General features: G+C 37.1%; 5 protein-coding genes across 6 annotated transcripts; 3 read left to right on the forward strand and 2 right to left on the reverse strand.

Moving 5' to 3' along the window:
* Nucleotides 1-586: 586 nt before the first annotated feature.
* Nucleotides 587-2614, reverse strand: LOC106648674 (cytoplasmic dynein 2 light intermediate chain 1). Its single transcript, XM_014365749.2, has 6 exons — nt 2529-2614; nt 2045-2177; nt 1853-1954; nt 1246-1763; nt 847-1135; nt 587-771 (listed from the first exon to the last, which is right to left on the reverse strand). The coding sequence occupies exons 1-6, from the start codon at nt 2543-2545 to the stop codon at nt 700-702; spliced, it is 1131 nt and encodes a 376-aa protein (XP_014221235.1). The 5' UTR covers nt 2546-2614; the 3' UTR covers nt 587-699.
* LOC106648673 (vacuolar protein sorting-associated protein 54) lies at nt 2200-8268 on the reverse strand. The gene is made up of 12 exons (XM_014365747.2): nt 7586-8268; nt 6961-7384; nt 6759-6888; nt 6524-6687; nt 6244-6443; nt 5857-6169; nt 5535-5789; nt 5028-5462; nt 4678-4955; nt 4384-4601; nt 4110-4317; nt 2200-4028 (listed from the first exon to the last, which is right to left on the reverse strand). Exons 1-12 carry the CDS (start codon nt 7708-7710, stop codon nt 3767-3769), a joined length of 3012 nt encoding a protein of 1003 aa, XP_014221233.1. The 5' UTR covers nt 7711-8268; the 3' UTR covers nt 2200-3766.
* A 73-nt stretch (nt 8269-8341) lies between these two features.
* LOC106648568 (protein JTB) lies at nt 8342-10591 on the forward strand. 2 transcript variants are annotated; one of them, XM_014365530.2, is made up of 4 exons: nt 8342-8603; nt 9822-9905; nt 9981-10217; nt 10291-10591. In XM_014365530.2, the coding sequence occupies exons 2-4, from the start codon at nt 9850-9852 to the stop codon at nt 10451-10453; spliced, it is 456 nt and encodes a 151-aa protein (XP_014221016.1). In that variant the 5' UTR covers nt 8342-8603; nt 9822-9849; the 3' UTR covers nt 10454-10591. The 2 variants fall into 2 exon arrangements, with proteins under 2 accessions (XP_014221016.1, XP_014221015.1); XM_014365529.2 differs by lacking the exon at nt 8342-8603 and adding an exon at nt 8759-9554.
* Nucleotides 10592-10960: 369 nt separating this feature from the next.
* On the forward strand, nt 10961-12619 carry LOC106648492 (serine/threonine-protein kinase RIO2). Its single transcript, XM_014365418.2, has one exon. It carries the CDS (start codon nt 11117-11119, stop codon nt 12509-12511), a length of 1395 nt encoding a protein of 464 aa, XP_014220904.1. The 5' UTR covers nt 10961-11116; the 3' UTR covers nt 12512-12619.
* A 423-nt stretch (nt 12620-13042) lies between these two features.
* LOC106648619 (cytochrome c oxidase subunit 6C) lies at nt 13043-14014 on the forward strand. The gene is made up of 3 exons (XM_014365649.2): nt 13043-13168; nt 13556-13713; nt 13792-14014. Exons 2-3 carry the CDS (start codon nt 13556-13558, stop codon nt 13862-13864), a joined length of 231 nt encoding a protein of 76 aa, XP_014221135.1. The 5' UTR covers nt 13043-13168; the 3' UTR covers nt 13865-14014.
* The last annotated feature ends 34 nt before the right edge of the window (nt 14015-14048 follow it).

Genomic DNA, 14048 nt, shown 5'->3' on the forward strand with positions numbered 1-14048 from the left:
TTCATATATACGTACAGTAGTATTATGAATATACGTCGTGTACGTTATCCTCCTCGCGCCGATATCATTATATATATATATCGTTGCCTCGTCGAAGCACTGCCTTTTGTATGGATACCCACCTACGCACTCGATCCTGCGATCCCTATGTATCTATTCCGCGCACTTCCGTACTGTACGCGGGTGACACTTCCTTGACGAGCTGACGCGCGCACCTTTGTGCAGTCCTTTCTTTGCTCGGCTTAGACCTTTATAAGTTTCATCAATCCTCCCTCCTGCCGTGAGTGTGTGCGCACACAGATACATAGTAAGTGTAATTCTCCGAGCTTGACTACTGACACTGCTGCAGCTGGTGTCGCGCGCGATCGAGCTTTGCTCGCGCAGAGAGAAGGTGCGAGGATGCAGACGTCCTCCTCCTTGTGTGCGATGCATTTGATATATTTTTAGACTCTTACATGACACGATCGGACTTTCTAGAGAGTCCTTGCGCGGATCAACTTTAAAACGTGATTAGCACTCACCGTCCGTCAGTCGGGTCTCTCGAGAAATTAAAAATTTTCATTAGTTACTTCTTTCGTGCTTTTTATTCGCAGAACTCATTATCATTTAAATGACTCTCTTATGCATATTGAAACAGTAAAAATTTTATTGACGACATCTGCAGCTCGTACATTTTTATATAGGAACAAGGTGCGATGCTCAGTATGGATCGGGAATCGGGATGTTGGTCGTCGGTGTCTCCTGCATGTCGTGCATCAAGACGCTTATCTCCTGCGAGTCGATACACAAAACATAACATTATTCAATCGCCAAAAATAGTCTCGTGTACAAAAAGCCGAACGTTACCTCCTCTCTCTGCAGCACCAGCCTATCGATGATCGGCTCGGCGAAGCTCTCGTCGTTGGCCAAATGCTCGAGGTCGTCGTCGCGATCGTAGTTGGCACCGTCGCTGCTCGTTCGCTGGTCCTCCTGGTCTCGGGCTCTCTGGGGGAATCGCGTCACGTAGATCCTCTTGATCTCCTCGAGGCTCAGGGCCGCAGTCGCCGCCGGTCGATCGTACAGCTCGATCGAGGCGAACGAGTCGGCACCGGCCGCCACCGACAGCGGCTTCTCGTGATCGATCACCGTCGTTTTACTGCGGCCAAAGCACGGCAGACAAAAAATTAATTTACCCGCGTCGGGGAGGACCTCGATAAATCCTCTCTTATATATTATCATCGTAGGCTCGTGTTTGTGTGTACTTACGGGCTCTGACCTTTGAATCCGTAATTCGACAGCATGTCCTTGCTCCTCCGCAGCAACTGGGCGTCCTTGGCCGAGTGATAGTGCAGACTGGCGGCGAGCGCGTGGGCCGCGGCGCGCAACGCCCGACCCATGAACTCGCGATCGTCGGCGTCGGTGCCGCGAAACTCGTCGTACCTGCCGCCGACGAGGCACAGCCTCAGCGGGAACGGCTCGCTCATCTCGTCCACCGCCTGTTGCGGCGATTGCTGTTGGCCGCCGCTGCGCTCCGCCAAACCGCGCAATTTTTCGTTCAGCACTTGCTCGATCAGCTCCCTGGGGTAGCTCATTTCCATGCCTTTTTGGAGCGCCTCGAGGCAGTCCTCCAGGGTGTTCCACAGGGTCTCGGGCTTGCCGAGGTCCAGCACGAGGAGCACCGTGGTGTGATGGGGCGAGTGACTGAGGCAGCAGCCCTTCATCGCAGCCGACACGAGGGACGGCGTCAAGTGTCCGATCTCCCACACGTGGACGATGTCCTTCACCTGACGACGTGTGCGAAAGAGAGAGACAATTGCGTTGTAACGAGGCTTTTTTTGCCGACGATCGAGCGTGTCATCTGATATACACTCACTAGATTTTTACCCGCCTTCCTCCCGTAAGCGTAATCCATGGCTAGGGTCGGCTTCGGCGTGTCCTCTTTCTCCAAGAAGCGATAAATCATCGTTGTTTTTCCCTTGCGACGCGCAGTAACGAGGGGGATGGTGTCAATAATACAGCTCGTTAGAAGGAAAAACTTTTTTTGCAACTACGGCAACTAACTCACCACTTCTCGACTGCCGAGCACGATGAGCGACTTCTCGCGACTCTCGTGCGGGTCGCTTTTCCGACGCTTTTCCTCCTGCGTGGCCAGTCGCAGGGCCACGTCCCTCGCGTTCTCTTTCGTCTCTTTGTTACTGCTGGACAGTCAAAGGATGATGAAATATCGATGGGATATCGTACGAGAATAAAAACAGAGAGAATTTTCACAGATATTAATTATTTATTCATTCGTTCGTCGCACAGCATTAGTCAAATTAGTGGAATGATAATTTCCAATTTTTTCTAACAAAGTGAAAGAGAATGAAAATGTATAATATTATCTGAGAACGAAAGCCCCGATGCAATAAAACTTCTATTATTTTTTTTTACAATATAGTAATAACTCTACATATGTATACAACATTGAAATAATATCTTTGCGTAGGTACTACTTGGACACTTTCAAAATGCCTCTCGGTTCACATAAGTCGCGCATTCGAAATACTTACGCCGCTTTGCCTGTCATTTTCGGTCGTCCGTAAATAACATAACAAAAGTGTGTGTGCGCGATGAAAAATATCTACACTGTACTAATATACCGAAGTGACTGTTGTCTATATAACACTGTATAATATCACTAGACGCGCGCGCGTGTTTTGAAATGTCATCGTCATGGCGACGACGTTCGTTGAATACATCTACTCGCTATGCGTAATTTACAAATCATCGTGAATCCTCGAAATTGGAATTGCAATGGTGCTTCGAGGATACACACACAGACACATTTCCTCCATTATCTACAATAAAATTATTATACAGCTCAAAGATTTTACAAATTTCGATGAGATTGAATAAATCTTAATGCACGTGGATTACACTGGACTAGAATTTTTCATTGCGTGAGAGAATTCGAAACAATTCGGATACCAAGGTGAAAAATACTTGAAAATTGATTTAACAAATCGCGTGCGGTGCTTAATATTATTACAATAAAAAACGGAATCATAATTTGATGCATAGCAACAACGATCATTCGTTCGTTTTGTTTTCAATTCGATGGAGCGGTTTTGATAAATAAGCACTGCACACTGCATTTAGAAGTTATCAGTCTTTGTGATGAATCCGTCGGTTGTGATGTTTTGTAAAAATCAATGTTTACTTGCTATTTAAGTAAAGGCAGATCTCGGTTGATTGCCACGCATCTTGCGAATTTTCTTCAATAGCACTTTTATTATTACATCTGCATGTTTCGCTAATTTTTAAAAGTAAATTTTTACAGCGCAGACTAGAGAAAGCTTTAAAATCACCCTACCGCCTCATTCTCACTTGTATGCGTAGAATTAAAGTAATGGACAAAAATTATAACGTACATGCTAAATATTGCAGCTAAAATAATCAATAAAAAATCGTGAGATTTCAATGGCAGTGAATAATTCTCAACAATATCAACATGCTTGAGAATCAATTAAAGCAGCCATTCTTGGTCCAACTATCAATACTTATACTCCTTATGCATTATTTTTTTCTCGCGTGTCCGCATTCAATCTTATTACACTACTTCAGAACTTTGAAAACTTTTGAGCATACCATCATTACACTATATACATTAGCAAATTGAATTTAAAATTCACTTTTTTGTACAATTTTTTTCACACTTGATAAGGCTCTATGATATATACAATTGCAGTCATCTGACCGATCGAGCCTTCATTGAACTCATTGCACAGTAAACCACTAACTCTGCGTGTTATTTTGTCCACACATCGTTCAGACAGTTGTTATTCAATTCTTCGACCGGCAGAACTTTGAGATTTCGCAACGTCTCGAGATAAAACGTTAGCTCCGAAGTCACAACACCATGTTGAGGACCACCATCGTTCGTAATATTTTTTTTTAGCAGCTGCTCACGCAATTTTTCTTTGAAAGCTTTGTTGACCATTCGATAAAGCGATTGCACCTCCTCAGCTGGTAGAATACTCGAAACAGCCTCGAAGAGTTTCGTCAGGTGTCTGGAAAAAAATAACATTTTCGTTTCAATCGTCTAAATGAATCAAATGCTTAGAAATGAAAAAATTAGTAGATCTACTGACTTAGATATATTTCTAAACGATTGTGATGGAACCGGAGGCTTCCCAGTCCACGTTGATATCTGTCCAGCTAATAAGCTATCCACTATCGTTAAAATTTTACCCTCGATTTCTTGGATGTGAGAACGTATATCTCTTTCTACAGTATCCAGCAGTGAAACTCCATTAGCATGAGGCATGCCTGGAACGTTTGGTTGATGCTCTGCTAAAGCTGAGAAAATTCTTCAAATTAATCTAACCCATTCAACGATGTTGAAAAAAATCGATAAATTAATACCTTGAAAGTGAGCCTTCACATAAGGCATAATCCACAAAATTAATTTTAAACTTCGTCCAGCCAAGACCAATATCGTACTAGTGATAGTTTTAAGACCAGCGACTTGCATAGCTCCAGCGTATAATACAAGTTGGCAACAACGAGAGTTGTAATGCCGCAGTATCTCAGCCAAATTTCTTCCCAACATTCCCGACAAGGCTGTCAATTCACTCGCCGTTCTGAATTACGATAATAATAAAAAATTTACTGATTCATCAACTACTCACAATGATTAAAATATTTAATTTAACAAACCTGCAGTACTCATGAATGATTTGAATCAGTAACAAAACTGTTCCAACGATGGCAAATTTTTCGTTTCCGACGTACATGAAATTTTCAATTTTGTTAGTTCTAATGACATTAGTTTGCGATAGTTCGTAAGGAAAAGATTCATTTTGGTGTATATAAGTTATCAAAGCTTGAAACTCTGGAGGCACTTCGGCTTGTTTCCATCTTTCTGAGTCGAGAACGTGACTTAATTTAATTTTCCTCTCAGAATGGAATTTCTGCACAAATTTACTTGCTTGTGCCTATGAAATAATTAATACGTTTTTAACCGAGCTTACTACTTATTTTAAGAGTAATAAAAATGTATCACTTACCTTAAAAGCAGATCGCAATGCTAGGCACTGCTTACCACACAAAGTTTCACAAGTTTCTGTGAATTTTTCCACTAAATTAGCTAATTTACATACTTGATTCATTGTTGCTCTATCACTCAACCATGATTTATTGTTATCACTAAAATTTTCAGTTGCAGATGCTGCTACGTCTTTTTCAGCAGATTTATTGGAAGAACTATTCGTGTCATTTGACAGCTTTTCTTTTTCATTTTCATTCGGACTAGCAGAAACTAAATTACCCAATCTTTCGTGACAATAATCGCACAAAGATGCGAGCATATCATTCAATTTTGTTATAACTCGTTCGTGATCGTCGTCTGTTAAAAGTCGATCCATCATCGATTCATTGGGTCTATCGGTCGATGATTTACAAGCTGCCGAATTTGCTGTATCTTTCATCACATTATGGACAGCCTAAAATTTCAAAAGTTTTATTATAATATATTCGATCGTTTGTTATTAATTAATTAACCAATTATTATCAACCTTAATGCGGTATAGAAGGGAAGTCAAGGCCTGTATTGAATTGTCTAAAAGTTTAAGTCTCTCAGTTAGAGAAAGACCGCCGACTTCAAGTGCTGCTGCTTGTTGATCACTACAGCAATCGCTGTCGGCCAATGCCTCTATTATACGCTGTTTGGTAATTGCTCTCACTGTCGTCATTGCTTCTTCCTTATAACTATCAATAAATTGAAAATGTTTTTGTCGTAATAGGCCGGAGATAATTGATACCAATTTATCCTGTTGAAAAATGTAATTTTAATAAAAAAATCAAACATTTTTTTTAAACAGCAAAAAAATGACCTACCCCATCTAAAACGGTAAAATCTCCGTTCAATGGTCTATTCAGATCCGCTGTCGCATATCTTTCAAATTCAGTATGCAACATTTTGTTAATAACTTTTTCCATCTCTGTTAATTGAGAACTCAAGTGTCTAAACCCATAAATTCCTTTTAATTCTTGAGCTAGTATTTCTTGTGTAGTTGATATAACATCTAAGGCAGCAACATAGTCAGGTGTTGATAATAATGATTGTATCATAGGTTGACTTTGATGTACTGTCGCAATGAGTTTCAATTTTTCTAGCACCAAAAGATGATTAGACCTGGCTCTTTCCAGCCTGTGAAAAATAGGAGCTCAGTTTTAAAATTTAAATTTGTCTTAATATGAATGTTTTATCAATGATAAACTTACTTGAATACATGTAAAGAGCTCTTTACAATATTATTATCTATACTATGTATATTTTGACGTAAGGCTTTTAAAACAGTTAAAGTTTCAGTCAGTTGTTCCATTAGAACATCATGTGATGTCATTGCATGAAAAAATGCTTGAGATTTTGATGCTACTTGCTCAGCTATTCTTACTTCTACTATATCCAAATAATGTGTTAGCTGCAAAAAATTTTTTAATATAATTAGATAATAATAATCAATGGAATTACAATGACAAATAGAAATAAAATTATAAAAACCTTCTCTTGCATCTGCTTAACATTAAAAACAATATTTTTTCCATCACCAAGTAATCCTTCTTTTGAAAAAGGAAACACCTCATCAAAGTTTTGCCTTTTTGATAGGTCCAGATGAGGATTGATAAATATTCTTGGAATACTATTAAAGTCAAACTGAGAATGATCTGTAAATAATATTTCATTTACTAGATGATTTATCAATTTAATAGATATTAATGTATAAATTAAGTATTACCTATAGGTCCATTGTTTGTAGACCCTAATGATTTGACTTTTCTAAGATTAGGAAAATGATGTAGTAATTCAATAGATGTGTTTGGTGGCAAATTTGTGTTAGCTTTTAAACGCAGATGTTTATCGTATCTCTGCAAAAACAAAATACAGATAGATCAATCTCAATTGTATTAATAACTTGATTACATAATGAAAACACTTACTTTGATGATTCTTTTTCTGTAAGAATCAAAGTGATGTTCATTGATTTCTGGTATATAAAGGCTTTTAGGTATATCTGTTTTTTCAATGAAAGAATCACCCCAGGTTTTGGTAAGAAAATTACTCTGTTTACCCTTGTAGGGATCATTGAGAACAGCGGGTAAATTTTGAGCAGCAGAATAAACTGACCAAGAAGTTGAGGCACTACCAGTGGAAGATGCAGCACCGGAGGTAGCCACAAGCATCTGGCCATTACTCTTTTTGAGCTGCTGCTGTTGCTGCATATTAGCAGCGTGTTTAGCAGCATGAGCTATATAATCTTTGTCGGATACACCTTCGACTGGCAAACTGGAGCAGACCTGGTTGTAACCATAACGGCAGACGAAGGAACCACCTTCCTGACTGCAATGCTTTTCTCTCAAGTGTCTGCAACGAGTTTAAATAAATTGCATAAATAAACAACAGTTGGTGCGTCAATGTAAACTTTACTCAAAGGATTATATAAATGCAGAAAAAGAATACGAGTTAAGTCGATGCAAATAGGCTAATGAAGTATGTAATCAAATAGAAACGAGAGCAAGCGAGAGAGAGACGCATTCAAGATGTAAATAGTACAATAGTAAATACCTGATGAAATCGTGAATATGCTTAAAGGTAAGGTTAGCGCAGTACTCGCAGGGCAGTGAGTAATTGGCAAGGCTGTCGGAGTTCGAACGTAAATTGGCTTCTGCTGGAGCGAAGATCTTTGCCATTTTCTCCTGGGGCGTGTTGGAGCGTCGTAAACCCGGGCCAGACAGCTGGTGGTTACGCGCAGCAGCTCATAATCCCGAGAAGAACTGCAGCAACAGCACACATGACACACAGTCGTCGCGCACTATAATAACGAGTTCTCGGTTTTATCGCGAAACAGCCGAGGAGTCTTGGCCGCTGCTGCTGTCATATTATCGCGCAGCATATAACGTGGTGTAGGTAAGAAAAAAGCACAATAATATCGCACCACTGCTGCTGGCGCGGACTCTGTGCAGCAGTCTCGCGTTTGAGTTTTAAAACGCCAACTGTATACACATACACACGCGTCAAAATGTCTCAAAAGTCCCCCCTGTGCACAATAGGCATCGAAGTGCAGCAGCACAGCGCAGCGTACAAATAATACTGCAGTGCAGCAGCGTGCATAAGGCCGCGCGCAGCCCGATGTGCAGCTTGAATGCAACTCTGCCTATGAGTATAATAGTACACGTCTGTATACACACGCGTTCACATGCACGATATGAGTATAGATGTGTAATGTGTGTGTTTTGCACACGTTATGTTATGTGTAGCCGCCGCCGCCGCCGTGTCGCCGCTCTTCTCTCGCGCTCCGAAGTGACCACTCGACTTGCGCTGCGCGTGCGTCTGCTGTATGTGTACGTGCGATAGGATATTATGCTAATGCAAATAATGCACCTTATAATTTTGGAGCTGAGCATATACTAAGGCGCTCGTACACTTATATACAACTGACTGTAAGACAGTATTCAAGATATGGAGGACGACTATAATGCCGCATCGTCGAGTCGCTCTTATCAGTGTCTCAACACATATCATTGGTCAAATTATAATGCACAGCACATACGCGTATTATACTTGGCTACGACATACGTGTAAGGTGTGTATAAGGCGTAAACACATTATTATTATTACGCATGACACGTGACACAAATTAAACTCGTTCGAGACTTTTTGCCTCGATACACTTTCTTTCCTCATCTTTTCTTTTTACATTACTCGAGGCTCGACTAATAAAAAATGTGCCGAAGGTGAACATCTACCTTATGTGTCGGGTACTAGGCTGTACAATTGTTACATATCTGTCAACGAGCTTTTGTTATTCAATCATTTTCAAATGCTTGGACGCGATGTTTGCGTGACGGGAATGACAATAGATCAAGATTCGAATGATTTCATATATTATATGGACAATATCATATCAATTAAATTTCCTTACGTCACGGCCTCGTTCCGGCTATTTTTCACAATTATACGCATGGAAGCTCGCGTCGTCTGTCGGTATGAATAAAAGCGCTCGACTGGATCTCGATTCAAGCTTGCACGCGCGTCCTGACATTTGTTATATTATATGACCACCGCGAAGACTGCAGCAGCAGATCTCAATCTGCAGTACCATGGCTGCACCAATTTATGGGTAATAATACCACAGATCGGTAGCGCAGAAATTAGTCGCAGTTTGGATGGACTTCGATGTGCATTGTGCCGTCCAGCGAATTTTTTGCATGTATTCAACTGCAGCAGTGGATATAGCCACGCTGACAAACAGCTCAGTCTGCGTTGAAAGTCCAAAGTCCAATATGCAGATCTCTCGCGCTCATTGATTCGCATACGTGTGATAAGTGTGTGTGTGTGCGAAGTCTGTGTACATTGCGTTTCTGTCTGCTCGTGAATCCACCTGGAAACGTCAAACGTCTGAGCTGGTTATACCTATTCGTACGATTCTAAACAAACACAGGAACGTCAACTAATTGTTCCATTGGTTGTATGGTTTTTTTATGAAAAACAAAAGTACCAAGTTTATTTAAACTCGACGTCAATTTTAGCCCAGGTAACAATCAGCTTATGCTTCGTTGAACCAGTGTATCTTCCAAAACAATAACACGCGATTTAAAGATCTCTATTTGTGAAAATACTCAATACCTACACAAATTTCACTTAGTCGTGTATCTTTTTTTTAAATGAAATAGAAAATATGTATTGTAGCTCATGAATTTAATGATTTTTTATTGTCAATCATAACCTATTCTATTTTTGTTGTGAGAAATTACAGATTATTCAATTTGCTTAAAAAGTACTTTTTTCATTCTTTTTTCAGTCAATGTCGATGAAATCACACAGTCACCATGATAGAATCTTGTTCAAAAAAACGCATGCTGTTGAGTATGACTCTTTTAGGAGGGTAAGTCACTTTTTTTAATTTTTCTATTATTAAGTTATAATTTCATTTAAATTAATGGAGCTTCATTTTTTGTAGATTGACAGTTTTGGTTTTAATTGTTGAAAGTCATTGGACAGAAAGTCCAGGAGGAAAAATATATGTTGACAATATTGAGGATAACACAACCTGTCAAGCAGGAGAAGAGTTTAAAATAATATCAGAATGTCATCCTTGTTCTGCATTTGAAATAGCCAGTCAAAGTATAGGAGTTTGCACAAAAGCAAGATATAAGGAAATCATAGAATGTAAATCTGGTGAAAAAATTACTAGAAGGTAAGGGTTTTACAGCAAATTTTTGTTTTCAATATGACAATGCATCATCTTTTGACTACTTTTATTTCTTCAGTTGTGACAAAGTTGCCTGGCTCGAAGAAAGAACATTTTGGAAGTTTCAGAGTTTTACGTTTGTAGGAGCAATTTTATCTTGTATTACAGTATTTTGGAGAGAAAACATCCTCAGACAACGTGTTGTTAGAAAAATTGCTAGACAGTTGAGAGGTAGCGTTTGAATTTATTCCAATTAACTAAAAATATTTATATCTAAAACCTCATGATAGTGATACATCAATGATGATTCCTCCTGCATATTTTTTATTATTATAAGCAGTTTTGTAATAATTATTTGTAATACATTTTTTACTGTACATAGTGAGTTAGTGTAAAATAATAAATGGAATAAAGATATATAACAATATATATTTATAAGTCAGAAAAAAATAAAATTAATGTTAATAATGCAGTAAAGACTAAAATAAAGATCTCAATAAGATGTTTAAATGCTCAAAAAATAAAATAAAACATATTTTAAATGTAAAGCATTGAATTTTATTATTGTAACTGTATACTTCACTATACCTCATACTCTGGGAAAAAAACGTAGCCTAACAGAGTTGTGTAAAAAGTAAAAACATATAAGCCGCGCAGCGTTCAAGACAGTCAGTTCATATTAAAGGAGCTGTGACTGTCACAATCTCGCCGAGCAGCGTTGGTCCGGCGCTGGAAAGAGAAAGCCTTTTTTCAGGCCATGCAAGTTAAAACCAGTTCGAGTTGCGAGTTGTGAACATCAAACAGAACACGTGTTCGGCCTTAAAACTAAAACAATATAATTCAGTTTTTTTTGGTCATAAAGGGCTATTTAACTCCTACAAAGTGAAGAAAATTGTTCAGCAATCATGGGTAAGCTTGACGTGAAGATGATGAGATATTTATCTCGAGAAGATTTCCGAGTGCTTACAGCTATTGAAATGGGCATGAAAAATCACGAACTTGTCAATTTGGCTTTGATCGCTCAAATAGCAAATCTTCCTCGTGGTGGACTAATAAAAGTTCTTCACGAATTAGTGAAACATGAACTATTGTGCTTTGAACGTAACAGAAGATACGAAGGATATAGACTAACTAATAAGGGCTACGACTATTTAGCTTTGAAAGCATTGGCAGCAAGAGATCTCATAGACAGGTTTGGTACTCAAATTGGCGTTGGAAAAGAGTCAAACATTTACACAGTTTCTAAAAAAGATAGCGATGAAATTTATTGTTTAAAGCTTCATAGATTAGGTAGAACATGTTTCAAGCAAGTCAAAAACAAACGATACTATCATGAAAAAAGAAGTTACATGTCTTGGTTATACCTTTCAAGAGTATCAGCTACAAAAGAATTTTTGTACATGACAGCTTTATATGATAGAGGATTTCCAGTTCCAAAACCTATAGATTATAATAGACATTGTATTATTATGGAACTTATTGAGGGAGTACCTTTATGTAATGTAAAGGATGTTGAAAATAAAGACGAGCTTTACGATGCCCTCATGAAAATCATTTGTAAATTAGCTTATTGTGGTGTCGTTCATGGAGACTTCAATGAATTTAATATAATGATCACAGATGATGGGAAACCAATTATGATTGATTTTCCACAAATGATATCAATTGATAACGAAGAAGCTGAAATGTATTTCAACAGAGATGTCAAAGGTGTTCGAGATTTCTTTAGAAGAAGATTTGATTACGAATCTACAATGTATCCAGTATTCCAAGAGTTGATAAAAGAATGCAAAGCGGAAGAAAAATTAAATTTAAATCTATCCGAGGTAGAAATTGAGGAAAATGAGGATAAAAATGATAGCAGTGAAGAAGAATCTTGTAGTGAAAATGAAGAAACATCAGAAAAGTCTCAAGAAAAAGATGGAGTGATTGATGAAAAAGATTTAGAAAAAAAAATTGGGGGCTTAAATATTGATGCTACAAATTTAAAAGATGAAGAAGATCATAATAACCAATCAAGTGAAGAAGATCATAGTAATGAATCAAATGAAGAAGATAATTCTGGTGAAGAAATGAATGAAAAAATTGAAACTTCTACAAAGAAAAAGACTTCCAAACGGTATCGTAAAAAAGTCCAACTTACTCAAGAAGAAATCAAACAGAGAGTGAGAGGAGATTTACAGAAGAAAATGAGGAAAGACTTGATCAAGAAAAACTTGAAGAAATCAACAATATCATCTAAAATTAGAAGAGAAAATCAAGCAGCAGCTAATGAAAAATCTAGTATTTGGATTGATTAAAAACTTATTTTTTAGTTTCTTTGTAACAGAACTACAAAAACATCATTCATGTAAAATTTGTAGAATTATTTATATGATATTTAATAATTAATAAGATACTGTAAATTTTATAATAATAAATTATTTATTATATATACCATAAGTTGTTGTTAGTTTTTTCTTTAATTTTCAAGGTCTATTGTAATCTATCGTAAATGAAGTATTGAATTGATTTCGAGCAGTCTAAATTGTTGAGTTGGATGATACAATAATGCACTAGTAAAACAACATTTGAAACTATAAATCGTGCTCTTTTTCAAGCTAAAATTGTGATTGAACGTCTAATTTATTTTTAATAAAAAAAATAATATTAGTTTTAAAATAAAAAAAGTTTTAAAATAATATGGTGAAAATTATTTAAACTGTTAAAAAATTGACTATTTCCTTAAAAACTAAAAATTAATTTTTATCTCTTAATTCATACTGACATCTTTTCTTTCGAGAGTATCGAATATCGATGTATCGAATCCGTCTAACCTCAATTTCGAGCAACTTCAAGTGTGTCAGCTGTAGTCTGTATTCTCAATTATTATCTATAGTATATACTGTCTGCCTTCTGCACAGTAGATTTTTCATCGTCGAAAATTTTTGTGTTTGATTATCAAAAAGGAATTAAAGGTAGGTTTATAAACATTTTATACTTTTATACTGTCGTTTTGACTCATCTACATAAAGACTATCAACATGGCACGGATAAATTATTACGTAACTTGTATACATTTTTGAGGTTTTTTTTTTGGAAACATTCATAATGTTTCACAATGTCAGTTAGTTATTATTTCATGTTTGAGTGTTTCGTTGTTTTCTTGACACGAAGAAACTGAAGTTTTGTATAAAGTACTTGGTGTATATTCTTCAAAAGTTGAGCATTTTTATTGATCTTGACTATATATATTACGTATATATGTATTTACTTGAGTGGTTAAATAATATTAGTGCCAGAATATAATATTGGTTTTTTTCTGACAAAATATTGAAAGAGCAATGATTATTAATTTTTTATAGATGGCTGGTGCGATTCCAAAGCCCCAATTGAAACGACTTTTGGAAGCCAAAATTAAGGCCAGTTTGGTCGGAGCTGTCGCAGTAACAGCTCTTTCTGGAGTTTTGTGGTATGGTCTAGTCATGGCTCCTAGGAAAAAAGCATATGCTGATTTTTATAAGTGAGTTCTACTACAAGTGATTTTGATAATATTTGTTTTACAAAGGAAAACTTAAATAATCAAATATATTTTTTACAGAACATATGATGCAGAAAAGCAGCTTAAAATTATGTGCGATGCTGGTCTCATGCAATCTTGCGGTCCCAATTAATATTATTTATCCGAATGTAAATATATAGTGAAATGTAATATTGTTTTACAATTTTGATTATTTTGCTAGATTCAATGTCGATTAAGGTTGTCAAATAATGAACAGGACAACATGTTAATTATTGATACAAATAAAAATATTTAAGCTTCATCCAGTTGAATTTTATTTCAAAAGATTTTATTTA

The sequence above is a fragment of the Trichogramma pretiosum genome, unplaced genomic scaffold (genome assembly GCF_000599845.2).
Source record: "Trichogramma pretiosum strain Unisexual culture from Peru unplaced genomic scaffold, Tpre_2.0 scaffold7, whole genome shotgun sequence".
NCBI lineage: Eukaryota > Metazoa > Arthropoda > Insecta > Hymenoptera > Trichogrammatidae > Trichogramma > Trichogramma pretiosum.

Coding starts and splice junctions, on each gene's coding strand:
- LOC106648673 (XM_014365747.2), bottom strand. CDS start 7,710: ATGGCAAAGATCTTCGCTCCAGCAGAAGCCAATTTACGTTCGAACTCC. Junction 5,463..5,534: donor CCCTTCTATACCGCATTAAG/GTTGATAATAAT, acceptor TTGAAATTTTAG/GCTGTCCATAATGTGATGAA. Junction 4,029..4,109: donor TCGTTTAGAAATATATCTAA/GTCAGTAGATCT, acceptor ATTTTTTTCCAG/ACACCTGACGAAACTCTTCG.
- LOC106648674 (XM_014365749.2), bottom strand. Junction 1,955..2,044: donor TGCTCGGCAGTCGAGAAGTG/GTGAGTTAGTTG, acceptor GCGCGTCGCAAG/GGAAAAACAACGATGATTTA. Junction 1,136..1,245: donor GGATTCAAAGGTCAGAGCCC/GTAAGTACACAC, acceptor CTTTGGCCGCAG/TAAAACGACGGTGATCGATC.
- LOC106648619 (XM_014365649.2), top strand. CDS start 13,556: ATGGCTGGTGCGATTCCAAAGCCCCAATTGAAACGACTTTTGGAAGCC. Junction 13,714..13,791: donor GCATATGCTGATTTTTATAA/GTGAGTTCTACT, acceptor TATTTTTTACAG/AACATATGATGCAGAAAAGC.
- LOC106648568 (XM_014365530.2), top strand. CDS start 9,850: ATGATAGAATCTTGTTCAAAAAAACGCATGCTGTTGAGTATGACTCTT. Junction 9,906..9,980: donor AGTATGACTCTTTTAGGAGG/GTAAGTCACTTT, acceptor CATTTTTTGTAG/ATTGACAGTTTTGGTTTTAA. Junction 10,218..10,290: donor GGTGAAAAAATTACTAGAAG/GTAAGGGTTTTA, acceptor TTATTTCTTCAG/TTGTGACAAAGTTGCCTGGC.
- LOC106648492 (XM_014365418.2), top strand. CDS start 11,117: ATGGGTAAGCTTGACGTGAAGATGATGAGATATTTATCTCGAGAAGAT.